At 44.1% G+C, this 26100-nt stretch overlaps 1 protein-coding gene across 12 annotated transcripts in view; it reads left to right on the forward strand.

Annotated features, from left to right (window-relative positions):
- The window catches only part of fbrsl1 (fibrosin-like 1), a 908758-nt gene that overhangs the window by 229627 nt on the left and 653031 nt on the right, over positions 1-26100 (forward strand). For 11 of the 12 annotated variants that reach the window (XM_070888104.1, XM_070888109.1, XM_070888105.1 and 8 more), the window contains one exon: positions 7302-7502. In XM_070888104.1, the coding sequence (XP_070744205.1) occupies positions 7302-7502 (201 nt within the window). The remainder of the gene's footprint in view (positions 1-7301; positions 7503-26100) is intronic. The other variant, XM_070888106.1, reaches the window with a different exon arrangement.

Here is a 26100-nt window from a genome sequence, read left to right on the forward strand (position 1 = left end):
CTCCTCTCCTAGTCAGAAGGTTGAGAGTTCAAATCCCACTCGAGACTTGAGCACAAAAATCTTGGCTGACAGTGCAGTACTGAGGGAGGGCCGCACTGTCGGAACACCTGACTTTTGGATGAGACATTAAACCAAAGCCCTGCCTGTTCTCTCAGGTGGACGTAAAAAAGTCCCATGGCACTATTTTGAACAAGAGCAAGGGATTTATCCCTCAACCTCCATCACTTTATTAAAAAAAACAGATTATCTGGTCATTCTGTTTCTTCTTAAGCAGTCCCCCGGAGTCGAGGATGACTTGCTTCCCCATTAATATTATGAGTTTTAAGGTGACTAATGGAGTCCTATATGGGATCTACAGACTCATCCACAAGTGGAGCAGGTGGTGGTTGAAAGGAAGGGTGGGTGGGGTGTTTGGTTTGTCGTACGTTCCTTCCGCTGTTTGTACTTGGCTTTTGTGTCCTCCAGACGAAGAGACCCAAAATGTTCCGCACCTTCTCGAAAACTTCTCCTCCACTGAGCCGTCTTGGGCCAGGGATTCCCAAGAGTCGATGAGGATGTTGCATTTTTTTCATGGAGGCTTTAAGGATGTTCTTGAAGCGTTTTCTCTGCTCTTCTGGGACTCGCTTGCCGTGACTGAGCTCTGAGTAGAGTGCTTGTTTCGGGAGTCTTGTAAGAGGCATGCGGACAATGTGGCTCATCCATCAGAGCTGATTGAGCGTGATCAATGCCTCGATGCTGGGGATGTTGGCCTGAGAGAAAACACTGATGTTGATACGCCTATCCTACCAATGGATTTGCAGGATTTTGCGGAAGCAGCATTGGTGGTACTTCTCCAGTGCTTCGAGGTACCTACTGTACATTGTCGATGTCTCTGAAGCATATAGGAGGGTGGATATCACTGCTACTCTGTAGACCATGAGCTTGGTGCCAGTTTTGAGGTCTTGGGCTTCAAACAGTCGTTTCCTCAGGCGGCCAAAGGCTGCACTGGCACTGCTGTTTGTGGGAGTTTGCCATGTGCAAATTGACTGCCACATTTCCTACATTACAACAATGACTACACTTTAAAAGTACAGGTTGACCCAGCACTCTCGGGACCTGGCCAGCGCCGAATAAGGGATTTTGTCAGATGAGGGGAGGTCACGTTTGCAACCCACTCCCAACCTCAGGCCACTTTGGGGCCCGCCAACCCGCTGATATCTCTGTGCTCACACATGTGGTTCACACTTGGCTCTACTGAGCACAATGGGTTAGACGGGGTGAGAATGAATCTTCCTGTTTGATTTGTCCCTGTGCCAGCGTGGGGAGACTCCAGGAACGACTCCGGGAGTGGGACCAGCAACAATTGGCGTTCGTGCTGGAGTAGCGGTTCCTTGTCCCCTTCCCCATCGAGCCATACACCAGCCCTGAGCACAGTGCGGGGGGATGATGCTGATCAATACCTCACACATCCACTGCTGGTTGATGAGCCAGCACCATGCAAAAGGAAGGTGAGTCAACGGAGCCGGTGGGCCCTGAGGTGTCAGCGGGCTCGGGGGGGAGCCCCGAGGTGTCGGTGATCCCCGAGATGGGGGGGGTGGGGGAGGCGGCGGCCCGGGACGGCGTGCCCCGAGGTGTCGGCTCCGAAGTTGGGTACATTTATTTTGGGTCAGTTGAGATTGAAATGTGCCGTGCAAGTGTAAATAGCCAAGTTTTTTTTTTAATATTGATATTTTTAGAGGATTTTGACTGGCCGCGTTCTGCGCATGCCGGGAATGTTCCCGAATGAGGGGTAGTGCCGGATAAGGGAGTCCCGGATAAGAGAGGTTCAACCTGTACTTCATTAGCTGTAAAGCGTTTTGGGATGTGCTGAGGTTGTGAAAGGCGCTATATAAATACTAGTCTTTCTTTATAAATTTGTTCATGTTTATTTAATTGCTTAGAAAGGTGTTCCCACTTAGCTTTGTAACCACAGTCCTATTGCCCTTGTATCAATAGCTACTGTTCTAAATTCTGAAATTATCCATTATCTGGGATGCTAGCCCAGACCATGATCACCAATATGGCTTTCAGCATGGCTGCTCCAATTGCCTGTGTTGTATACCTCTGGAACTCTATTGTTGACCGCATTAGTGAATCATCCATCATTGCTTTCAACATCTCCGTAGCCTCTAGCACTGTGCATTTCTACGCAAGTTATTGTTGGATGACCTCCTATCAATCTATGTTCTGACGTAGAGTCGTCGACCCGAAACATTAACTCTGTTTTTCTCTCCACAGATGCTGCCTGACCCGCTGAGATTTCCAGCATTTCTCTTGTTTTTATTTCAGATTCCAGCATCGCAGTATTTTGCTTTTGTATGTTTATGGCTATCTAGTTTCCTATCGTCTGACCCATAAGTACCATAGTTTGATGACTTATCCCCCAGTATTTTTCTATTGACTCAGATTTCCAAGTTCTGTTCTGTGTCGCATGCTGTTTCTACTCCAGAATAATTTCCCTTCACTTATTTTCCAAAACTATCTACTCTTTTATTGCTGATGATTCTTTTCCACAATCAATACTACTTTCAGATCGCACCCCCTCGGTTCTTAAAATATTCAATCGTCTCACACAATGGCTAAATGACTATATTTTAATCATCATCTTGTTCTTCAGTGGAACAATGAAAATTTAGTTTCTTCAAATATAGTTTCTTCCCGTCTCTTGAAAGTCCAACCAATAGTCACCTCTACCCTTCATCTATTGGCATTCTTGGTATAACTTTTCTTTGGTGGTAAGTGCAATTCCCATATTTCCTTCGTTGCTAAAGTTACCTCCAAGAAGCTTGGTTTCTTCCATGTCGAAAACTGCTTTTTCCCTTGACAACTCTTAACTTTCGGAAAACCAAAGGGGCTGAAATTGGCCCTTTGCGCAGGGCCAGTTAGCACTGTCGGCCGGCGCTACCGTAGCGCTAATATGTTATCACGTGGGAGTGGCGGCCAAATTGACCCACGCGGATTTATCCAATGGGATCCGCCGGCGAAAAGTGGTTTGCGCTGCATCCCTCGATTAGCACATTAGTACAGCACACATATGGCAATGATATCATCGCCGTGTGCGCCAACCCCTTAACGTCCCACGGGGGAAAATTGCCCTGCAGGAGTGAGGTCTGCATGGGACGATGCCACCAACCGCTTCTCATTGCGCAAAACTGTGGTGGCTGTGGCGCTCCAGCTGCCCTTAAAGGGGAGGTGCTGCCACAGCGGCCGTCATCTTTTTTGTGTTGGCTAACTTTTTAGTCGGCCCGACAATGATGACCGCTGGTTCGGCCGGGCCGCCAACAGGTAGGCCAGCACTCCCTCTTGGGTGCTGGGCCTCTGGCCCGGCCGACACCCTTCCTGGTGGTCCAATGGGCGGCACTAATGTGCTGCTCAGATCGCAGCGTCCTCCCATTTAAGAGAAGGGGAGGGATGTTGTGACGCGGCACCCTGACGTGACACATCAATGACACACTGACATCAGTGCGGCGCTGAGTGCCACGCAAACGCTGGGTTAGCGCAGTCAACATTTTTTTGGAACAGTGAGGTCAAATCCGCACTAGTCGAAAAAAAATTTCTATCTGCAAAATGACTGCCCCAAATTAAGTGCGGGGCAAATTCGGCCCTAAAGTCTGTTTGAGACCTGACCTGTATTCCCATACCAGAGTATACTGTTCTTGCAGTTGTGGACATGATATAAAAAGAACCTTATCTGACAGCCGATCCCTTTCAACTTCTAGTCTTATATAGGCATCAATATTATTTCAGCATTTCATATCATAGTCTTGGACAGTAGCAAAACTTTTTTCTTTAGGCTTTTGATTTTCTTAGGAATGTTGCATGTTGTAAAATAACTTCAGCTGCAGACTTCTGACCAGCTGTGTTGTTGTTCAAACAGTGCAATACTTTTACTTAAGTTTGTGTAAGAGATAGAGATTTTCTTTTCATTTTGAGCCCTGGCAGATCTCTCCCAACCATGATGACGGAGTTGGAGGTGTGGGCAACAATGGGAGTCAAATTCACAATCTTTTGATCCTCCCAGCAAAATTAATTTTAAAGCAGTCAATCAAATAATAGCATTTGATGCAGGTCTCATTTGGCCTGAGGATATTAGCTGACCCCAGATTATAATTGGTCTGTGCCACTTTTACTGTTCTCCAGCTGCTGTGCCTAATAGCATAACAATTCTCCTCAGATAGATCCAGTACAATCATTGTCATATGAACTGAATCATGTTCATCATCTAAATGGGACTTCAGAAATGCATTTCAGCATGACCTCTTGACGTTTACTAGAGTTTTGTGGTCCTTTTTCGGGTTGAGTGGTTTCAAGTTATGCTAAACTTTGCATACAGTAGGTAGGAGTATTTAAAACATTATTTGTTTTAGAATCTCTTTTGTTTATTGAAGTAGCTGATGGGTAGGCTCTTGCTTTTCCCTTGTGTATTCATAATGTTCCTGGCCACTTTACTTCTAATAACCCAGTGTAATTTTTTTATGCCTGCAATCTCTTGGGAGAGAAGACCTAGTCTTCTGTGACAGATTTGTTTCTGCTTTTTGGAATGAAGTCTAGGGAAAAAAAATCAAATCCTGCATTTGGATGACATTTAACACATCAATTATCCATTCACTGAACCATGATGAGTTGATACACTGAATTTTGACTGGAGTGTTGGCCTGAAATGCAGGGGAGATGAACAGAGAAAGCCTGACACATTTATAGAAGAGAAATTAAATTTTCCTTATCAGTTGGTTATAGATAAGTCACAGAGATATGGGTGTCTCATGAAGCACATTTTGAGCATTCTTCTATATACTTTGTGAATGGCTTCATTGAACTATCAGTGATTTCAATTGATTCGGAGGTTGATTTTTGTGCCGTAACACAAGCAAACTAACTTTTATAATCAAGGGGTAAATTACTGGACCTGACAATGCTACCCATTCATCATGAGTATGAATATTGACATCACCATGGCAATGGGGCCCGTAAAAGCCATTTAAGAAACCAGTGGCGTGGAGGAAGTTTTAAGTTCTGTGCACCAAGATTAGCTCCCTAATTCATCTTCAAATTTGTCTCAATTAGTTTTCATGAACCACTAATAAGAATTGAACAAGGGGCTTTCAGAGATTACTCTTTGTGTAATTTTCTGTTAGATTGAGGTTTTTAATTCATGAACAGCAAGGCCTTCTGTTGTACACTTGAAGAGTCATTCACACAGACAGGGCTGTCAAAAAGATTTATAGTAAGTAGCTAGAGATTTGTAAAATGTTTGTGTAATATATCCTTAAAAGTTGGATTGTGCAGTTTTATTCAATCAGTAACCTGGCTTGCTCTTTCAGTAGTTCTAATGATACAGTAGCAGCGGTGATGTGGTTGTGGTTTTGTGTTTCAAGCACGGACTGGCACTCAGTTGGACTGTTTGTGCAATGAGGTTGTTAGTTCTCAAGTATTTTGTTTAACAGCACACCCCACTTAAAGGGATTGGAATAACCCACTGTGTCTCCCCTTGAATTCATTGCCCTTCCTGTAGTAAGTGGTTCAGAGATTGGAATAGCAGTGTTCATTTGTAAACTGAGGATGGATTTCAAATCCCAGTCTCCACTGCCAAGGAGTTGAATGATATAGGGCACTTCACAGGGGAGAGGTTGGTCAACACCGCTCAAGCCTTGCTTGCCTTCTGATTAAGAAGTTGTGTCTCTGGTGTCCACCAAGATTGACACCATGCAATCTGAAGATATGGTTACATATTTCAGGGTGAAATGGGGGATTTGTATACTGTTTGAAACTGGCAGCAATCATGTCTCTGTTTAGAATTGTCCATTGTGCCCTCACCGTCCACAAAGTTGTGATGTCAAATGAAGGCGGAGTGAATTTTTTTGTTCCTATTTATGTTGCAAAATGGAGCTCAGCTGAGGAGTGAGGTCTTTCATCTTGGAAGAAGGGAAACTGACCGTGACCATGTCAGTATATAATTTTCATGCAGAATGTGCCACAATGCGCTTGATTATTGTAGTTAGTGCAAGCAATTCAGAAGTGAATCAGGTTTGGAACCCAAGAGAGAGTGAATCTGGATTGAGTTAATGTAATCTAGCTTTATTTTTCTCTAATATATAATGGAGGATTTACAGAAGCAGACGTTTGCAGATTGCACTATTTTCCCATCGGCATGTAAACTTTAAACAGTTGCCTGATGATATACAAATGATAATGTGTGGCGTGCAATAATTTTCAGCTCCATACAGTAATTACAGCTGACACTATGTAATTGAAGTTGTCCATTGCTTCAACAAAGCCAGGAGTGTAAAAAGAATTATGAATTTTAAACGTTGGTCAAATTGGTGTTCCAGAAATCTCTTGAAATGAAAGGCTATGTTTAGAAACATAATGTGATATCTCCTAATATTTATCGTGGTTCAGGATCCTACGTATGACCTGTACAGAATAGTTTGGATTTCCCCATGGGCAATAAGCTTTCTCTGCCAACATTTTACAGCATGTGAAAACATTGCTTTCAAAGTTGTCGAGACAGCTTGCTACAAATCAGAGAACATAGTTCTTGTATTTAGCTTTCCTTTGTAGATAGGCAACGTTCTAAGAGCTTGAGAAGAGGGGGACTTGCTTGTTGTAGTATCTGACTTGAGTTTGTTCAATTTTGCTGTATCTCAAAGCCTATTTACATGCAACCTAACCAATAACATCTCATAATGCCTCAGCTTAAATGTGTTAATCGATGCCAAACCCGTTGTGATTAATTACAACACGATATATTCAAAAAGTGTATTTTGTTCAAAAATTTCTGATAAACTTGGATTAAAGGGCCCCTGATTGGTCAATGGGTGATACACATCCAATATTGTACTTATCTGTGGACCAGGTAGACGTGTGCTAAATTATCTCATAGCCAGGACAGTGGTATGGTGCCACAGTGGCCTCAGCATCCCTCAGGTAGGAAGGGATGGGGCGGAATCGTCAAGGGTTCTAATACTTTATCACTATGTCATGGTTACTCCAAAACAGTTCTAGAAGTTGGCTGCAGCAGAATCAGGGTGTGCTATGATGTCTTCCATGGTGACATGACTTGCTAATACCATCTAAGTTTATGCATGAAGAGTTATCACTTGGGCAAGGTCTTGGAAGGTTGCCAATGCCTGTGAAACAGTGCCCTGGTAACCATTAACTTAAAGAAAAGAGGGGTGGGGTGGGAAGGAGGGACACATTCATATATTCAATGTTTTGATACCTGCAACAAAAAATACTTCCGTGATTTGTTTTCTCAATTACTTTTTTAAAAATGTCTTCAGAAGGACCTTGCACTGAGACCACAAGGACGAAATGAAAAATGGGAGAAGCAAGTTGGGAAGAAACCACGGCAGGTGGAGAATGGCATGTTGGCAGAGCCGAGTGAAAATGGGCACGAGAATGGAAATGGTACCTTGGACAGAGAACGAGATCAGGGAAGGGATCGAACAAAGAAAAAAGTTCCACTGAAGAACTCTGCACAGGTCTGTGAAGTGTACCTCTTTCTTTTATGTGTGTGTAACCAGGAGACAGTGCTGTGGTTTTAATAGCAAAGTTTGCACAGAAGTACGGGATCTACATCACGGCATTTCAAAATGCCTTCTCTTGTACCTTCTGAACTAGCATTTTGTGTACTCATTCCAGTTGTAAAGAGAGACCAGCCTTGGTCGAGATATTGATCAATTTTGGTTTGTTCTGCCAATCCATGAGATTCTGAGACATATCTAAGCCGTTAAAGCTGATGTCAGTTGGTTACACAAGTGAAAATTAGAACTGTTCCCAGATGAACCAGCCAAGTTCCAGTGGACAAGACTTTTTGGCTTGCTGTTGCACTCTCCTCACGTTGCACAATTTCCATAATGACTGCCTTTGTAACTTGTGCTCAGTGACCATTGTAAGCTATACATTTGCATAAAGAAACTGTGTGCATTTTCCTTGTTCAAGATGTAGTACAGTAGATGAAATTCAATAAGGCAAGGGACTTGAGGCAACGATTGTATCGTTTTGACATTTTCAAATTCCAGCCGGCACTGGTGGTTGTTGTTGCTTTACACTTAAATGAGGTTTGAGTTATACTCCCTCAAGTTCCTTTTTGCTGTATTTTCCACCAACAGAATAAACTGTCAGTCTGGCACTCTGTTTTACTGAAAATCTGTTATCACGGTTGGCAAAAGATGGCTGTTTTAGTAGCTTGACATTCATTTCGCAAGTTTCTTTGTGTTAATTTGGGGCAACGTATGGCAGGAAATCAACAGAAAACCACACGGGAAGTGTAATGCTCAAGTCCGATAAGCAAATGATCAGAACTTCCTTTGTCAACATATTCGTGTGAGTTTCGGAAGTTCGAGTAAACATTCAACTGGAGATTCAGAATAGTATCACATGTACGGTACTAGATTTGAACGGACTGTATCTCAGTACTGAGTAGTTAATAATTGATAAATAGTGTGAAGATTGACATGCTCAGAGTGATGTAAGTTTAAGCAAGGACAAGGCTTCATTCACTTGATGTTTCATTTAAAATATTGGCTTTGAGAACGTAGTATGTTATTGCTTTTCATTTAATCAGGGAAATCAGACCATGTAGATGCAAATTATCGTCCCTGTGACCATCAAAGAGGAAAAACTGACAATTAAAGCATATTCAACAAGCCAGATCGTTAAAAAATAACAATACAAATTATGTCTTTTGGAACTTTTGGATATCAGCTTTGGCTAAATGGTGTGATGTGTAAAATGCATACACAGAAGGCACAAATTAGCAAAGTGCCAACCTAGGCACGTGTGATAATTCTATTAAATTCCAACGTGAATATTGGTTAAAATTCATTGATTTGTTTTTATTTTAAACAATGTGCATTTGATCAGTTTAGAATTTATATTCGTTCCCATGAGAAACCACCAACAGATCAGTCACACATTCTACACATTTATATAATTAATCTGCTCTGGTTTTAACCCAGGCTTGTCGAGGTGCTGTAGTGCTCTAAGGGGCACAGAACTGTATTCATTTGACAGGGCCCCTTCTGTGTTTGACACTTCTCGACTCATCAAAAATTGACCTGGGTCACATCTGTGCTGCAACTGTGTTGTTCTTTAGGTTCCGGGATTTCAATTAGCTGTAAAACCTTTAAAGTTGTTTATCTCCCAGTGAAAACAATTTTTTTTTAAAAACACCTTACTTACAAATTGCTTGGTGGATGCCAGAGGGAAGAAGCAATAAGGGAAGTGAATTTTTGGAGTTAAGACAAAATAAATGAGGTTGGATTAGGAAGAAAGAAAATTGATGTTAAAATCAATACGACAAAGGGAAAACAGGAGGCAGAATTGAAACATTGAAATTAATTTTTGTATTTTGTGTTCTTTTAACTGCCTCCCCCCCACCCGCCCCACCAATCAAAATTCCTGAAAGCACTGACTCTTGCGGGGATATTGGTTCCATGCAAACTACCAGTCCTCCAGTAGGTTGTGCGTGGCTATTAGCCTACCAATGAGCAGTGACAGCCAAACTAACACTGACCCTCTTGTCAACTCAAATTCATAGCAAACGAGTGTGAGCTTTGACTGAATTACTTGCCACTTCATTCCCACAACCCATTGCTGCTAAGACTATTTCCTGGGCCTCGAAACTTCTTCCCCAGCTGTCATTTATCAACTGAGCACAGACTGCTGATTTTAGTAGTCCAGTGTTAATATTACAATAATAATAATGCGTTCTACATTTGAGCAGCTTTATTATTGTAAAATTAGAGCTTGTATCAACATTATATTGTGTGAGCTGAAAACTAATCGGCTCAGAGAGACAGTAATTTTCCTGGACATCAGGTTAACCCTTAAAATGACATTTGCAGTTATTATTGCTGTTAGGCAGAGTCTGATTGAAAAATGCTTGTTACCTATGCCTTAATGGATTCTATTATGTTTTTTTATGGGATTGTTTCTCTGTGAATCTTTACTGCTGAGGTGTTTTGAGCAATACTGTTTGCTGCACCAATCCAATTATAATGACCACGTGCTCTGGGCACTCTGGTACAGCACTGCAACGTGAAAGGAAGACTTGCATTTATACAGTCTTTCATGACCTCAGGATGTCCCAAAACACTTTACAGCCAATGAAGTAATTTTGAAGTATAGCCACTGATGTAATGCAGGAAATGCAGTAACCAATTTGCACACAGCAAGCTCCCACAAACAACAATGTGATAATGACCAGATAATCTGTTTTACTGATGTTGGTTGAGGGATAAGTATTGACCCCGGGACACCAGGGATAACTCCCCTGCTTTTCTCTGAAACAGTGCCATGGAATCTCTTATTTCGACCTGAGAGAGCAGATGGGCCTCGGTTTAACGTCTCATTCAAAAGACTGCACCTCCGACAGTGCAGCGCTCCCTCAGCATTGCACTGGGAAGTGACGGCCTAGATTTTGTGCTCGAGTCCCTAAAGTGCGACTTGAACCCACAACCTTTTGACTCCAAGGTGAGAGTGCTCCCAACTGAGTCACGTCTGACATACTTCCACATGCATCATGTACATGCTTGCGCATGGATGGTGATAACGTTATGTACTGTTGCATTTTTGACTCTTTAAACTAGATATTTGTTTCTGAATCAACGTTACAAGCCATTCCTGTAAGTGAAACCAGCTCCCTGCAAGCTGTTACTTGCCTGATATCCCGGTAATTATATTGAGCCCAAGGGTTGAACCCACAACTCTTGGTCACTACATTTCAGCTTGCTAGATATAGTACATGCTGCCACATGGATTCCTCAAAAACAAAAGAACTTTCATTTGCATAGCACCTTCACTACCTCAGGATGTCCCAAAGCCAATGAAATAGTTTTGAAGTGTAGTCACTATTATAATGTTGTGAAGCACTGCAGTCAATTTGCGTTCTGACAAACGGCAATGAGATAAATTACCAGATAGAAGGGACCTCTGTTTAATATCATCCAAAAGGTGGCACCTTCGGCAGTACTGCACTCCCTCATACTGCATTGAAGTGTCATCTGAGATTATGTTCTCAAGTCACTGGTGTGGGACTTGAATCCACAACTTCCTGACTCAAAGGGCCCAAGTTTCCACATGATTTGCGCCTGATTTTTAGGAGCAACTGGTGGAGAACGGACTATCTTAGAATTTGCAATTCTCCACATTTTTTTTTCTGCAGTTCTAGTCGGGTAGAACAGTTCTACTTTGGAACAGAATTTTTTCTTCAAAAGGGGGCGTGTCCGGCCACTGACGCCTGATTTGAAAGTTTCCACAGTGAAAATGTACTCCAAACTAAAGTAGAATGGAGCAAGTGAACAGGTTTTTTCAGTTCTACACATTAAAAAATCAGGCGCAGGTTACAAATCAGGCGTCCAGAACGAGGAGGGGGGGGGGGGGGGGGAAGGGAACTCATTAAATTCTACAATCAATCCTTATTTATACTTATACAAATATTATACAAATAAATCCAACCTGAATAAACATTTATAAGCAAGGAAAAGATTAAATAAACCATCTTCCTACTTGTGTGAAAGTGCTTCAGCCAGGAAGAATGGTGCAGCTAGCCTCTCAAAACGAGGGAGCCGACCGAACGGGGGCGGGGAGGGGAGGGGGAGGGGGGGGGGAGGGGAAGCCAACCGAATGCGGGAGGGAGGGAGCCTACCGAACGGGGGGGGGGGGGGGAAGAGAAGAGAGAGGGAGCCGACTGAACGCGGGGGGGGGGGGGGGAAGGGAGGGAATTCCAGACCGCTGGCAGGAAAGTGAGAAGGCTGCAGGAAGCCTCAAATTGAGGAGCCATTTCCCGACGGCAAAAGGCGGAGGTCGTCGGGAAACGGCTGCCTCAACTTTCTGAGGCTTCCTGCACCCTTCTCACTGCTACAAGAAGCCTCTGTGCTGATGGCAATGTACTCTTATTAAAAAAATTTTAAAAACTAAACAGCTACAAAGAACCACAAAAATGGCCGAGTGCCAATGTTTTTTTCACACTGAGCATGCGCGAACGCTCCAACGCGCACGTGTAGCGTTGCCGGCAGGAAAAAAACTAATTTAAATAGTACCCGCCCCTTCCCACTTACAAAATCGGCGCGAGTGTAGGCTCCGGCCCCCCTTCACGCCGCGCTAGGCAGACAAGGAGCTGCAGAACGCTCCAGAATCGCGATTTTTTTTTAGGCGCGAAAAACGGGCGCCCAGCTCGGAGGGGCACCCGTTTTTGTTCTTGTGGAAACTTGGGCCCAAAAGGTGGGCTTGAATAATAAATTGTATCAGACCGTGGCTTAAGTTCCAAACAATTAAACAGATGTATTACACAGAAAAAAAATTGCTTAACCTGTGCTTATCTATTAATTTTACATATTAAAAATGAAAGTTGGGTTATAATGTTTAATTTAAAAATGTTCTGATTGGTCTTCAGAATCATTTTCCTAGTTTTCCCTTGACCCCCATTGACTGCTACTTTGTAGGGTGTCTTGGTGCTATACTCAGTCAAATGCTGTCTGGATGTTAAGGGCAGGTACCTTTTCCTCTAGCATTCAGATTTATTTCTGGGTTTGAGGCTGTGACGAGGTCTGGAAATGTGGTTAAACTGAGTGTCGGTGAGCAGGTGTTGCTTGATGGCACTGTTGATCATTCCTTCCATCACCTTGATTGTGAGGAGCATGGCAATTGGCTAGGTTACATGTGTCCTGTTTTCTGTGAATAGGACATACCTGTGCAATCATCCACATTGTTAGGTAGATGCTGGTGTTATAGCTGCAATGGAAGAGCTTGGCGAGGGGAGTGGCTAGTTCTGGTGCACAGGTCTTCAGCCCTCAGCCACAATACTGTTTGAAAGAACAGCTTGTTGAGATATAAGGCAGGGTCTGAGAACTCTGAGTAGATCTGTAAGAATCGCAAATCTCAGCAGGTAGTCACTATCTCAAATGCTCATCATTCTTATCTGTTGTTTTAAATGAAGCATTGTGCTGTTAACTGCAGCAGCATATAGTACAGGGTAGCACTTTAAAAAAAAAAAAATTCATTTGAGAGCAACATTTCACTGTGTTGAAACATATTTGTTTTGGAATGCATTTATAGATGAAATAAATAGAATAAACAAACAAAACAGGATGCCCTTTGAGGTAGTTTGGTGACAGACCAATACCATGGAGTTGTAGGGTGACTGTTACTACAGGGTCTTGAAGTTCATAGCAACCACCCTGGGTTTTTATCTGGTTTTTGCCTCTCCCCAGGAGATCACATGGCTCCGGTTGGGATGGAGTGTAGGAATGTTTCAGTATAAGGGGTGTCGCAGTTGGGGTGAGGAGGACTGGTTAGGCTTGGTGCTCTTTGCCTTTCCTTCATTGTTCATAGGTTTATATGTAACCTTTAGGGCTGCTGACCAAGGGCCGTTTGGCTCTTTGTCGGCCAGCGTGGACATGATGGGCTGGAATGGCCTCCTGCGCTGTAAATTTCTATGTTCTATGACCACAACCCCCCCCCCCATTCCTGAAAAGGTACCTATTTTCACAATTCTGGTTATGAGCTTCACTCTTCCTCTTCTACTTTACAGTTGTGCGTAGTTAATGCTGGCACATGCTGAGGGACGAGGAGCCCCAATTCAACCAGTGAAAATGTAGGAGATCGATTTCCTGTATTTGCTTTCCTGAAACAGGCTAATTTAATGGTATGTTCATAGAGACACAAGATGTCATCAATTACCAATGTGCGGTGCAGCTGACAGAGGGATCTCCCACCCTACATGTTATATATGTGGACTTGTATTTACTCTGTACAGCCACCAGAGGGCTCATCCCCCGGAGTCCCAAGAGATCCCATAATCCCTTGGGAGCACAGGTACTTAAGAAGGCTTCACAGGTTGGAGAGGCACTCTGGAGACCTGCAATAAAAGACTAAGGTCACACTTTACTTTGAGTTCACAGTGTTCAGTCTGACTCTTTCTCCAGACACTATACTACACATCTCCCATCAGTTGCACCCCATCAACATAAAAACCACCCCCACTTTGTTTTCAGTGAACCACAAATGCCATTTGATAATATTGTGGTTGCTTTTCTTTGACCCCCAACGCCCAAATAAAATCAGCAGTGAGTTTCAGTTGAGGTGCTCCAACAGCTGCTGCTGCGATCTTAAATCAGCACCAACCGAGGATTAAACCCAAGAGACCTTTGTGGTCTCTCTGGCTCAGTAGCACACTGTGATCCATTTACCCATTAAAATATTGGGCTGGATTCTAGTTTATCATTTTCGCTAAAAGTCGTAGAAATAAGACATGCACATTAACTACCATGAATTATCCTTGTATGTCAGTCGAGGCTCAGTGGGTAGCATTCTTGCCTCTGAGTCAAAAGGTTGTGGGTTCATAATTCCACTCCAGAGACCTGAGCACACAATCGAGCCTGACACTCCAATATAGTACTGAGGGAGTGCTGTATTATCAGAAGTGTTGTCTTTCAGATGGGACGTTAAACCGAGGCCTCGTCTGCTTTCTCAGTTGGACAAAAGATCCCATGGCACTATTTCGAAGAAGAGCAGGGGAGTTATAGAAATATAAAAAATAGGTACAGGAGTAGGCCATTCGGCCCTTGGTCTGCACCACCATTCAATATGATCATGGCTGATCATGCAACTTCAGTACTCCATTCCTGCTTTCTCTCCATACCCCTTGATCCCTTTAGCCGTAAGGGCCACATCTAACTCCTTTTTGAATATATCTAACAAACTAGCCTCAACAACTTTCTGTGGTGGAGAATTTCACAGGTTCACAATTCTCTGAGTGAAGAAGTTTCTCCTCATCGTGGTCCTAAATGGCTTACCCCTTATCCTTAGCCTGTGACCCCTGGTTCTGGACTTACCCAACATCGGGAACACTCTTCCTGCATCTAACCTGTCCAATCCTGTCAGAATTTTATGTTTCAATGCGATCCCCTCTCATTCTTCTAAATTCCAGTGAATATAAGCCTAGTCGATGCAGTCTTTCTTATATCAGTCCTGCCATCCCAGGAATCAGTCCGGTGAACCTTCGCTGCACTCCCTTAATAGCAAGAATGTCCTTCCTCAGATTAGGAGACCAAAACTGTACACAATATTCAAGGTGTGGCCTCAACAAGACCCTGAACAACTGCAGTAAGACCTCCCTGCTCCTATACTCAAATCCTCTCGCTATGAAGGCCAACATGCCATTTGCCGCCTTCACCGCTGCTGTACCCACATGCCTACTTTCAATGACTGATGTACCATGACATCCAGGTCTCGTTGCACCTCCCCTTTTCCTAATCTGTCACCATTCAGATATTCTGCCTTCCTGTTTTTGCCCCCAAAGTGAATAACCTCACATTTATCCACATTATACTGCATCTGCCATGCATTTGCCCACTCACCTAACCTGTCCAAGTTTCCTTGCAGCCTCTTGGCATCCTCCTCACAGCTCACACCGCCACCCAGCTTAGTGTCATCTGCAAACTTGGAGATATTACATTCAATTCCTTCGTCTAAATCATTAATGTATATTGTATATTATCCCTGGTGTCCTGGCCAATATTTGTATCTCAATCAACTTAACAAAAATAGATGATCTAATCATTTTCACATTCCTGTTTATGGGACCTTGCTGTGCGCAAATTGGCTGCCGCGTTTCCTACATTACGACAGTGGCTACACTTCAAAAAGTACTTCATTGGCTGTAAAGCGCTTTGGGACATCCTGAAATCCAAGTCTTTCTTTCTCTGTCGACTGTTGTGTACTTGGTTCTTACTTGACATTTTGATATCTCAAGATAACATATAGGCCCCAAGTTTCCACATGATTTGCTCCTGATTTTTAGGAGCAACTGGTGGAGAACGGAGTATCTTAGAAATCGGAATTCTCCACATTTAAGTTTTCTGCAGTTCTAGTCAGGTAGAACAGTTTCATTTTGGAACAGAATTTTTTTCCCAAAAGGGGGCGTGTCCGGCCACTGACGCCTGATTTGAAAGTTTCCACAGTGAAAACGTACTCCAAACTAACTTAGAATGGTGCAAGTGAAGATTTTTGTACACTTGAAAAAACCTTGTCTACACATTTAAAAAATCAGGCGCAGGTTACAAATTAGGCGTCGGGAACGAGGTGGGGGTGGGGGGGGGAGGGGGGGGAAGGGGGAAGGGAAGTCATTAAATTCTACAATCAATCCTTAGTTATACTTATACAAATATTATACAAATAAATCCAACCTGAATAAAAATTTATAAGCAAAGAAAAGATTAAATAAACCATATTCCTACCTGTGTGAAAGTGCTTCAGGCAGGCCTTTCAAGCAGCGGTGTGGCGTCGGTCCCGACGGCAGGGGCAAGAAGCAGCAAGCAGCCTCAGTGCTGATCATGGAAGGGCAATGTGGTTTTATTAAAAAATTTTAAAAATTGAATAGCTACAAAGAATTTGAATAGTCTCAAACAAGTGCATGTGTCCCGTTTCTCACAGTCTATCTTTAATTACAGAATGAGTGGTGGAGATTGAAACGGTAACGAGTTGTAAAGGCTGAATTAAAATGCACAGTTGCTGCAGTAACACTGGTTAAAGAGCCAACATTAATTCAGCAGGTGATTTATTCAGCAGTACTGCTAAAAGCACTCCTAAAAGCACTCCCTCACACACAGAAATATCAAGAAAATTAAAATGCAAGCCTTGACAAAGGGTTCAATAAACAAATTTTCACTTTTTCTGCAGCACTTTTAAAAATGGCCGAGTGCCAATGTTTACTTCAGACTGCGCGTGCGCGAACGCTCCAACGCGCACGCGCAGGGTTGCCGGCATCAAATAAACTCATTTAAATTGTACCCGCCCCCTCCTACTTACAAAATCGGCGCGAGTGGTAGGCTCCGCCCCCTGTGCGCCGCGCCAAGCAGACATCGAGCTGCAAGGAGCTCGAGAATACCGCGTTTTTTTTCAGGCGCCGTTTTCGGCGCGAAAAACAAGCGCCCAGATCTGAGGGGCGCCTTTTTCGCCGCATGTGGAAACTTGGGGCCATAGTGTTGCAGTGGAAAACAAGTGAGGAAACCTTTCCTTTTGGCACAACTCTTTTTAAAATCTGCAATAATGCATCATTGCTGAAGAATGAGGAATAACTGTTCTGCAGAGAATGTCTTCAGGAAGTGCTGTTCTTGAAAGGTTAAACACACCAAAATAATTACATCACCATTAAATCATTAAATCATGCATGCTTCCTGAATGATTTTATAATGTGTACTCGATTGTTGTAGTAGATATGTCTTTGGTAAACTAAACCAATTGCTCCTTTGTGCCAAAATACATTAATGCTGCTTTTGTTCACGTGCTAATTAGGAGATTCACAGTCTGATTTTCCTGACTATGGACCCAAGTTTTGAGCCGTGCCTAGAACGGCGCAGTCCCGACCTGGACACCCGTTTTTCGCGCCACAAGGTGCGCCTAAAAAAAACCTCCATATTCTCCACCTCCCTGCAGGTCCTCTGGCCCTCGGCGCAGCACAGCAGGAGCTGTAGGGGGCGGCGCTAGGACCCTGTGCCGTGGGCTGTACAGTGGGCACGCAAGTGCAGTAGCTCCAGGCACCCGGAACTGTGTGGGCGGGGCCCGAAGCACGCAGCCCCTAGCCCTGGCCCAATGGCCTCACTGGGGCTGCGTGAATAAGGCTCCTCCCACGGCCAGCTCCTGCTTCCTCCCGACCTGACTCGATTCCCGCTTCCCGCCCCCGGACCGGACCCGACACCCGCTCCCCCGCCCCCGGACCGGACGCGATACCCGCTCCCCCCGCCTCCGGACTGGATCCAACATGACCTCCCTCTGTCCATCCGTCCATCCGTCCCCCCCGACCCGACCCAACGCCACCTACCTGTAAATCTGGTGCTGGGGACGGGCCCTGCCCGAAGTCTCAGGCCCGGCCCATTCAGCCTCCCTCCCCCTTCTCCTTCCCCCCCCCAATCTCCTTCCCCCCCCCCCCAATTTCCTTTCTCCCCCCCCCCCCCAATCTCCTTTCCCCCCCCCCACAATCTCCTTTCCCCCCCCCCCACAATCTCCTTCTCCCCTCCCCCCCCCAATCTCCTTCTCTTCGCCCCCCCCCAATCTCCTTCTCTTCGCCCCCCCCCAATCTCCTTCTCTTCGCCCCCCCAATCTCCTTCTCTTCGCCCCCCCCCCAATCTCCGTCTCTTCCCCCCCCCCCCCACAATCTCCTTCTCACCTCCCCCCCCCAATCTCCTTCTCTTCGCCCCCCCCCCCCAATCTCCTTCTCTTCGCGCCCCCCCCCAATCTCCGTCTCTTCCCCCCCCCCAATCTCCTCCTCCCCCCCCCCCCCCAATCTCCTCCTCCCCCCCCCCCCAATCTCCTCCTCCCCCCCCCCAATCTCCTCCTCCCCCCCCCCCCAATCTCCTCCTCCCCCCCCCCAATCTCCTCCCCCCCCCCAATCTCCTCCTCCCCCCCCCAATCTCCTCCTCTCCCCCCCCCCAATCTCCTCCTCCTCTCCCCCCCCCCCAATCTCCTCCTCCCCCCCCAATCTCCTCCTCCTCCCCCCCCAATCTCCTCCTCCTCCCCCCCCAATCTCCTCCTCCTCCCCCCCCAATCTCCTCCTCCTCCCCCCCCAATCTCCTCCTCCCCCCCCCCAATCTCCTCCTCCCCCCCCCCAATCTCCTCCTCCCCCCCCCCAATCTCCTTCTCCCCCCCCCCAATCTCCTTCTCCCCCCCAATCTCCTTCTCCTCCCCCCCAAATCTCCTTCTCTCCCCCCCAATCTCCTCTCCCCCCATCCCTCCCCCCTTCTTCTCCATCCCTCCCCCCTTCTCCCCCATCCCTCCCCATTTCTCCCCCATCCCTCCCCCCTTCTCCCCCATCCCTCCCCCCTTCTCCCCCATCCCTCCCCCCTTCTCCCCCCTTCTCCCTCCCCCCTTCTCCCCCATCCCTCCCTCCCCCCGTCTCCCCCATCCCTCTCCCCCATCCCCCTCCCCCCGTCTCCCCCATCCCCCTCCCCTCGCTGTCAGAAACACAGACACTGACAGAGACACACTGAGGGGGGCATCCCAGCACGCTGTTGGAGGGCTCCCGGTGCTGCAGTCGGTAAGTAGAAAATGTTTTATTTATTGATTTTTAAAAAAAAAATTATTTCTTATTAATTTTTTTTGATTGATTTATTGGTTAATTTATTGATGTATTTATCATTTATTATTGATGATGGCTCTTTATTTGTAAAACTGAAGTGTTTAATGTTTGTAATCTTCCCTTTAAACACCCCCCCCACCCCCACCATTCCCTATGCCTGATTTGTAACCTACGCCTGATTTTCTAAAGTGTAAACAAGGTTTTTTTCGAGCATACAAAAATCTTCACTTACTCCATTCTAAGTTAGTTTGGAGTAAGTTTTCACTCACGAAACTTTGAAATCAGGCGTAAGTGGCCGGACACGCCCCCTTTTGGAAAAAAAAATTCTGTTCCAAAGTGAAACTGTTCTACCTGACTAGAACTGGAGCAAACTAAATGTGGAGAATTCCGATTTCTAAGATACTCCGTTCTACACCAGTTGCTCCTAAAAAATCAGGAGCAAATCATGTGGAAACTTGGGGCCATAGTGTGGTATAGGACAGTTGCCAAATGCTTGAAGCTTGCTTTGGTGTGCAAGATCACAGTTATGCTCAGTTGTTATGATTCCGTTGACAGTATATGATTATGCAAGTTAAACAGACTAAACACACAGGACAAGTAAATTCTCCTCCTCCTCTGCTCGTGCCCCCCCTCCACACACACACACACACACACACACACACACACACACACACACACAGATTCAGCGCATTCGATGATGGCAAATCATAGTTGTGAAATATTATTCCATATTTATATTGAAGAACACTGGATAATATCCTACATAGATCAAGAGTTGAATAAATCTGACCTTAATTGGTGTATTCCATTCAAACTGAAGGAGATATGCCATCTTGTGCTTGATGATTAGAATCAAGCCCCTGAACATCACCTGTTGAATTTTTACAGGAATTGTTATTTTGTCTTTTCTCTTTGGGAAGGGGATATATTGTTGGACTTGGACAAAATTAGAGGGGGAGTGGGGTTATTGGATTGCAATAAATAATTCAGATGAGTTCATAGTGTTGATGTAATGCATAGGTTCAGCGAGACTGAGGTGCAGTTAAATAGGATGCAGTTTGGCTCCTGTGATCCCCACTCGGGACTGTTTGGAGAGGGTGCCAGCCAGGTCCCAGAATGAGGGAAAGTTGATGGACAAAGAATACTGGGCAGCTTTTCCACACTTTCTGTTAACCAATTGGTGACCCATATAGATGGAGATTGGAACAACCTGACCTGCAGGGAGTGGTGTGTGGCATGCAAGGAGAGGACCTTTTTTGCCTTTGTTTTTTTATATATCTGTATGTATGTATGTGTGTTTTGATGAACGTTGCAATGACATTCCCAAGTAGGAAGGACCCTATGCTCTTTGTCATGTTTTGGGATTTTTAAAATCATTTTTCTTCTTAAAAAGGATTTTGAGATTGAAATATGTCTAAGGGTTGTGGTTTAAAATAAAGTGAATTCAAATATGTTTAAAAAGAAAGGCCACTGGAGAATGTGTATTTAAGCCAGAAAAGCCATAATGATCAGCGAAGTTATGCGATTTGTCATCTTGTCTCGGGTGGCCATCGTGGTGAGTTTTGATTCTATTCATGTGGCACGACAAGCAGTGTCTGCAGAGGATATATTCTTGGGAGGGAGATAGATGGTTTGGTTGACAGGCCTGTTGGTAAATCTTTGTTCGGGAAGGTATTGGGTACACCACCCCTCTGCCTCCTGGGATCACAATTAGGGACAGATTATGAACACTGGTTTATGAAGCACAGCCCTTGATCTGAACCTAGAATCTAAAAATGCAGATCAATTTTTACAGTTAGATTTAGTCTGAAAGGAAGGTAAGGCAAAATCCAAGTAAGTCGGGGCTTCATTTTATTTCTTCCAATGTTTTTGAGGAGAGCAGTGAGATTGAGCTAAATAAGTGCAATTTGCTTTGACTGTTGTTTTCCAAGTTCACTTGCTGTTTGTGAAATAAAGCAACTTAACAATTTGTCTCTGAACTCATCTTACCAAGCATTACTCAGTCCACCTTCAAGATTGTAGAATGTGCAAAGGCACAATATCCAGTTCAAACCACAAGGTGTCTTATTGTTACACCCCTGGGTTATACTATCATATAATTGGAAATTGGGCCGTGTGAGTGCACTACTAAACATAATGTGCTCTGACTGCTTACAGAATTGACCAGCTTCGCTGCACCCAAGAGAATATCCACGACAGTCCCTTAACTTATGGAACAATATGCGAACATTTAAAAAGTCAAAGAATAAGGAGCAGGTAATAGAACAGGGTAGCACTGGGGGAAATGAAAATCAGAGCATGCCAGGAAGGGACAGAATGCATAAACATAAAGGTGAATCAGAAAGTGGGGTCAAAGCAGTAAAAAATGGTAAAAAAACAAATTTAAAAGCTCTTTATCTGAATGCACGCAGCATTCATAACAAACTAGCACAAATAGATATAAATAGGTATGATCTGATAGCCATTACAGAGACGTGGTTGCAAGGTGACCAAGACTGGGGTTTAAATATTCAGTGGTATTTGACAATTCGGAAGGATAGACAGAAATGAAAAGGAGGTGGGGTTAATAAAGGATGAGATCAGTGCGTTAGTGAGAAACGATATTGGCTCAGAAGATCAAGATGTTGAATCAGTTTGGGTGGAGATAAGGAATAATAAAGGGAAAAAGTCACTGGTGGGCATAGTCTATAGGCTCCCTAACAGTAGCTATACTGTTGGACGGAGTATGCATCAATAAATAATGGAGGCTTGTAAAAAAGGAATTGCAATAATCATAGGCAATTTTAACCTTCATCTTGATTGGACAAAGCAAATTGGCCAGGGTAGCCTTGAGGAAGAGTTCATAAAGTGTATCCGGGATAGTTTCCTTGAACAGTACGTTGCAGAACCAACCAGGGAGCAGGCTACCTTAGATCTGGTACTGTGTAATGAGACAGAATTAATAAATGATCTCCTAGTAAAGGATCCTCTAGGAATGAGTGACCATAACCTGGTTGAATTTCAAAGTCAGTTGGAGGGTGAGAAAGCTGGATCTCAAACCAGTGTCCTTAGCTTAAATAAAGGTAGAAAGGCAGTGTTGGCTAAAGTGGACTGGGAAAATAGATTAAAGTATGGGACGGTTGATGAGCAGTGGCAGACACTTAAGGAGATATTTCATAACTCGCAACAAAATATATCCCAATGAGAAGGAAACACTGTAAAAGAATGGATAACCATCTATGGCTAACTAAGGAAATAAGGGATGGTATCAAATTGAAAACAAGGGCATACAATGTGGCCAAGGCTAGTGGGAGGCCAGAGTATTGGGAAACTTTTAAAAGCCAGCAAAGAACGACTAAAAAAAATGATGGAGGGAAGATAGATTATGAAAGTAAACTAATACGAAATATAAAAATAGATAGTAAGAGTTTCTACAGGTACATAAAAAGGAAAAGAGTGGCTAAAGTAAATGTTGGTCTGCTAGAGGTTGAGACTGGGGAATTAATAATGGAGAACAGGGAAATGGCAGAGACGTTGAACAAATTTTTATCTGTCTTCACAGTCGAAGACACTAAAAACATCCCAATAGTGGATAGGGAGGGAGCAACTTAATACAATCACTATCACTAAAGAAATAGTACTTGGTAAAATAATGGGCCTAAAGCGAACAAGTCCCCTAGACCAGATGGCTTGCATCCTAGGTTTGTAAAGAAATGGCTGCAGAGATAGTGGATGCATTGGTTGTAATCTGCCAAAATTCCCTGGATTCTGGGGCAGTCCCAGCGGATTGGAAAACTGCAAATGTAACGCCCCTATTTTTAAAAAAAAAAGGAGGCAGACAAAAAGCAGGAAACTATAGAACAGTTAACTTAACATCTGTCATGGTGGAAAATGCTGGAGTCCATTATTAAGGACGCAGTAGCAGGACATTTGGAAAAGCATAATTCAATCAAGCAGAGTCAGTATGGTTTTATGAAAGGGAAATCATGTTTGACAAATTTGCTGGAGTTCTTTGAGGAGGGTGGATAAAGGGGAACCAGTGAATGTGATGTATTTGGATTTCCAGAAGGCATTCGATAAGGTGCGACATAAAAGATTACTGCACAAGATAAAAGTTCACGAGGTTGGGGGTAATATATTAGCATCAGTTTTGGTCACCTTACTTAAGGAAGGATATACTAGCCTTGGAGGGGGTACAGAGACGATTCACTAGGCTGATTCCGGAGATGAGGGGGTTACCTTATGATGATAGATTGAGTAGACTGGGTCTTTACTCGTTGGAGTTCAGAAGGATGAGGGGTGATCTTATAGAAAAATTTAAAATAATGAAAGGGATAGACAAGCTAGAGGCAGAGAGGTTGTTTCCACTAGTCGGGGAGACGAGAACTAGGCTCAAAATACGGGGGAGCCAATTTAAAACCGAGTTGAGAAGGAATTTCTTCTCCCAGAGGGTTGTGAATCTGTGGAATTCTCTGCCCAGGGAAGCAGTTGAGGCTAGCTCATTGAATGTGTTCAAATCACAGATAGATAAATTTTTAACCAATAAGGGAATTAAGGGATATGGGGAGCGGGCGGGTAAGTGGAGCTGAGTCCACGGCCAGGTCAGCCATGATCTTTTTGAATGGCGGAGCAGGCTCGAGGGGCTCGATGGCCTGCTCCTGTTCCTAATTCTTATGTTCTTATCTTCTTATGTTCTTATGAAGAGAAGATTGGCTAACTAACAGAAAACAGAGAGTCGAGATAAATGGGTAATTTTCTGGTTGGCAAACAGTGACTAGTAGGGTGCCGCAGGGATCGGTGCTGGGGCCTCAACTATTTACAGTCTATATTAATGACTTGGATGAAGGGACCGAGTGTAATGTAGCCAAGTTTACTGATGATACAAAGATGGGTGGGAAAGCAAATTGTGAGGAGGACACAAAAAATCTGCAATGGGGACAGGCTAAGTGAGTGGGAAAAAATTTGGCTGATGGAGTATAATGTGGGAAAATGTGAGGTTATCCACTTTGGCAGAAATAATAGAAAAGCAAATTATAATTTAAATGGATAAAAATTGCAAAGTGCTACATTACAGAGGGACCTGGGGGTCCTTGTGCATGAAACATACAAAGTTAGTATGCAGGTACAGCAAGTAATCAGGAAGGCAAATGGAATGTTGCCCATTATTGCAAGGGGGATAGAGTATAAAAGCAGAGAAGTCCTGCTCCAACTGTACAGGGTATTGGTGAGGCCACACCTAGAGTACTGCATACAGTTTTGGTCTCCATATTTAAGGAAGGATGGATATACTTGCATTGGAGGCTGTTCAGAGAAGATTCACTAGGTTGATTCCGGAGATGAGGGGGTTGACTATGAAGATCGGTTGGGCCTATATTCATTGGAGTTCAGAAGAATGAGAGATGATCTTATTGAAGCATATAAGGTAACAAGGTGGATGCAGAGAGAATATTTCCACTCAGGGGAGACTAGAACTAGGGGACATAGTCTCAGAATAAGGGGGCGCCCATTTAAAACTGAGATGAGGAGGAATTTCTTCTGAGGTTTGTAAACCTATGGAACACTCTGCCCTAGAGAGCTGTGGAGGCTGGGTCATTGAATATATTTAAAACAGAGATAGACAGATTTTTGAGCGATAAAGGGTTATGAGGAGCGGGCAGGGAAGTGGAGCCGAGTCCATGATCAGATCAACCATGATCTTATTCAATGGCGAAACAGGCTCGAAGGGCCAAATGGCCTACTCCTGCTCCTATTTCTTACGTTCTTATGTGTGTATGCACTTTTATGTGTTTTGGTAAACTTTGTTACAGCGTCTCTATGTAGGGATGGCCTGTGCTGTCTGATTAATTACATTGTGATGAATTATTACATGGAATTGACAACTAAATTGGTTCTGTCCCCGATGTTGGTAGGAACCCTTGTATTTTTTTTTCCTCCAGTCTCTCTAAGTTTCAGTGCATCATGACCTGTGACAAAGCAAGCAGGCAGTTTGATATCAGTGCCTTTGAACAGTTAGCTGCTCGGAGACACGACAACGGCCTAGTGACTGCTGTCTCTCAGATCCTACATGGAAGAAGCCTGGCCTCTGCTTGGCACCTCTCCATAGCAGTACAACAGTGATTATAAACCTAGATGGTTAAGGAAACAAACCTGTATTGCATTAGTCCATGGCACCCTGACATCTGGGCCAATTTTATGCTAACGTAGACTTGATCAGCATCTCTCATTCTAAATGATCATTTTATTTTGCTTTAAAATGTAACCTACCTAGCTTCCCATACTAGCTCAGTAAGTAAAGGCCCTGTCTGATGTGGTCCTGAGTCATAGAGAAAGGGAGCCAAGGTTAGAATCCGTGTATGCTGCGTCAACTGAACTCTTCCAGTGCAGCAGTGGGGTTACTAAAATTGGACTCATTCTCCCTGCGACATGTCCCTAGTCCTGATTGCAATCCAGTGCCTGCCTTCCCTGCAATACACTTGTGTGAATGTTTGGCGGAGTAGATCAGGTTCACTTCTGATTACCCTTTACAGGAGGGAGCCTACCAATGTTTGGGTGATCGAGGCAGACACCCACATCACATTTAAAAAGTACTTGGATGTGCACTTGAAGTCCCGTAACCTACAGGGCTATGGACCAAGAGCTGGAAAGTGGGATTGGGCTGGATGGCTCTTTTTCAGACGACACATACACTATGAGCTGAATGGCCTCCTTCTGTGCCATAAATTTATAGGATTCTCTGATTTGCTCTTGAGGTTTAACGTCAGTAAGGGTCACTAGCTTGCAGTGGGATGACCACTCCCCGGAACCAAACTCAATCATGTGCCTTGAGGAGAAATGGGGAATAAAGGCTGAAAATAAAATAAGTTCAATGAGGGATATGTTCGATAGTGCTATAACATGTGGTTCTCTTGAAGATGCTAGAAAGCTTTTATTAGAAAAATACAGCCCCAGATATGTAAATGAATTTGCAATTTGCCACTTTTCATAGACACTACTCCTGACACTACTCTGATTTTACTTGCCTC

Source organism: Pristiophorus japonicus, chromosome 8 (assembly GCF_044704955.1).
Source record: "Pristiophorus japonicus isolate sPriJap1 chromosome 8, sPriJap1.hap1, whole genome shotgun sequence".
In the NCBI taxonomy this organism is placed as follows: domain Eukaryota; kingdom Metazoa; phylum Chordata; class Chondrichthyes; family Pristiophoridae; genus Pristiophorus; species Pristiophorus japonicus.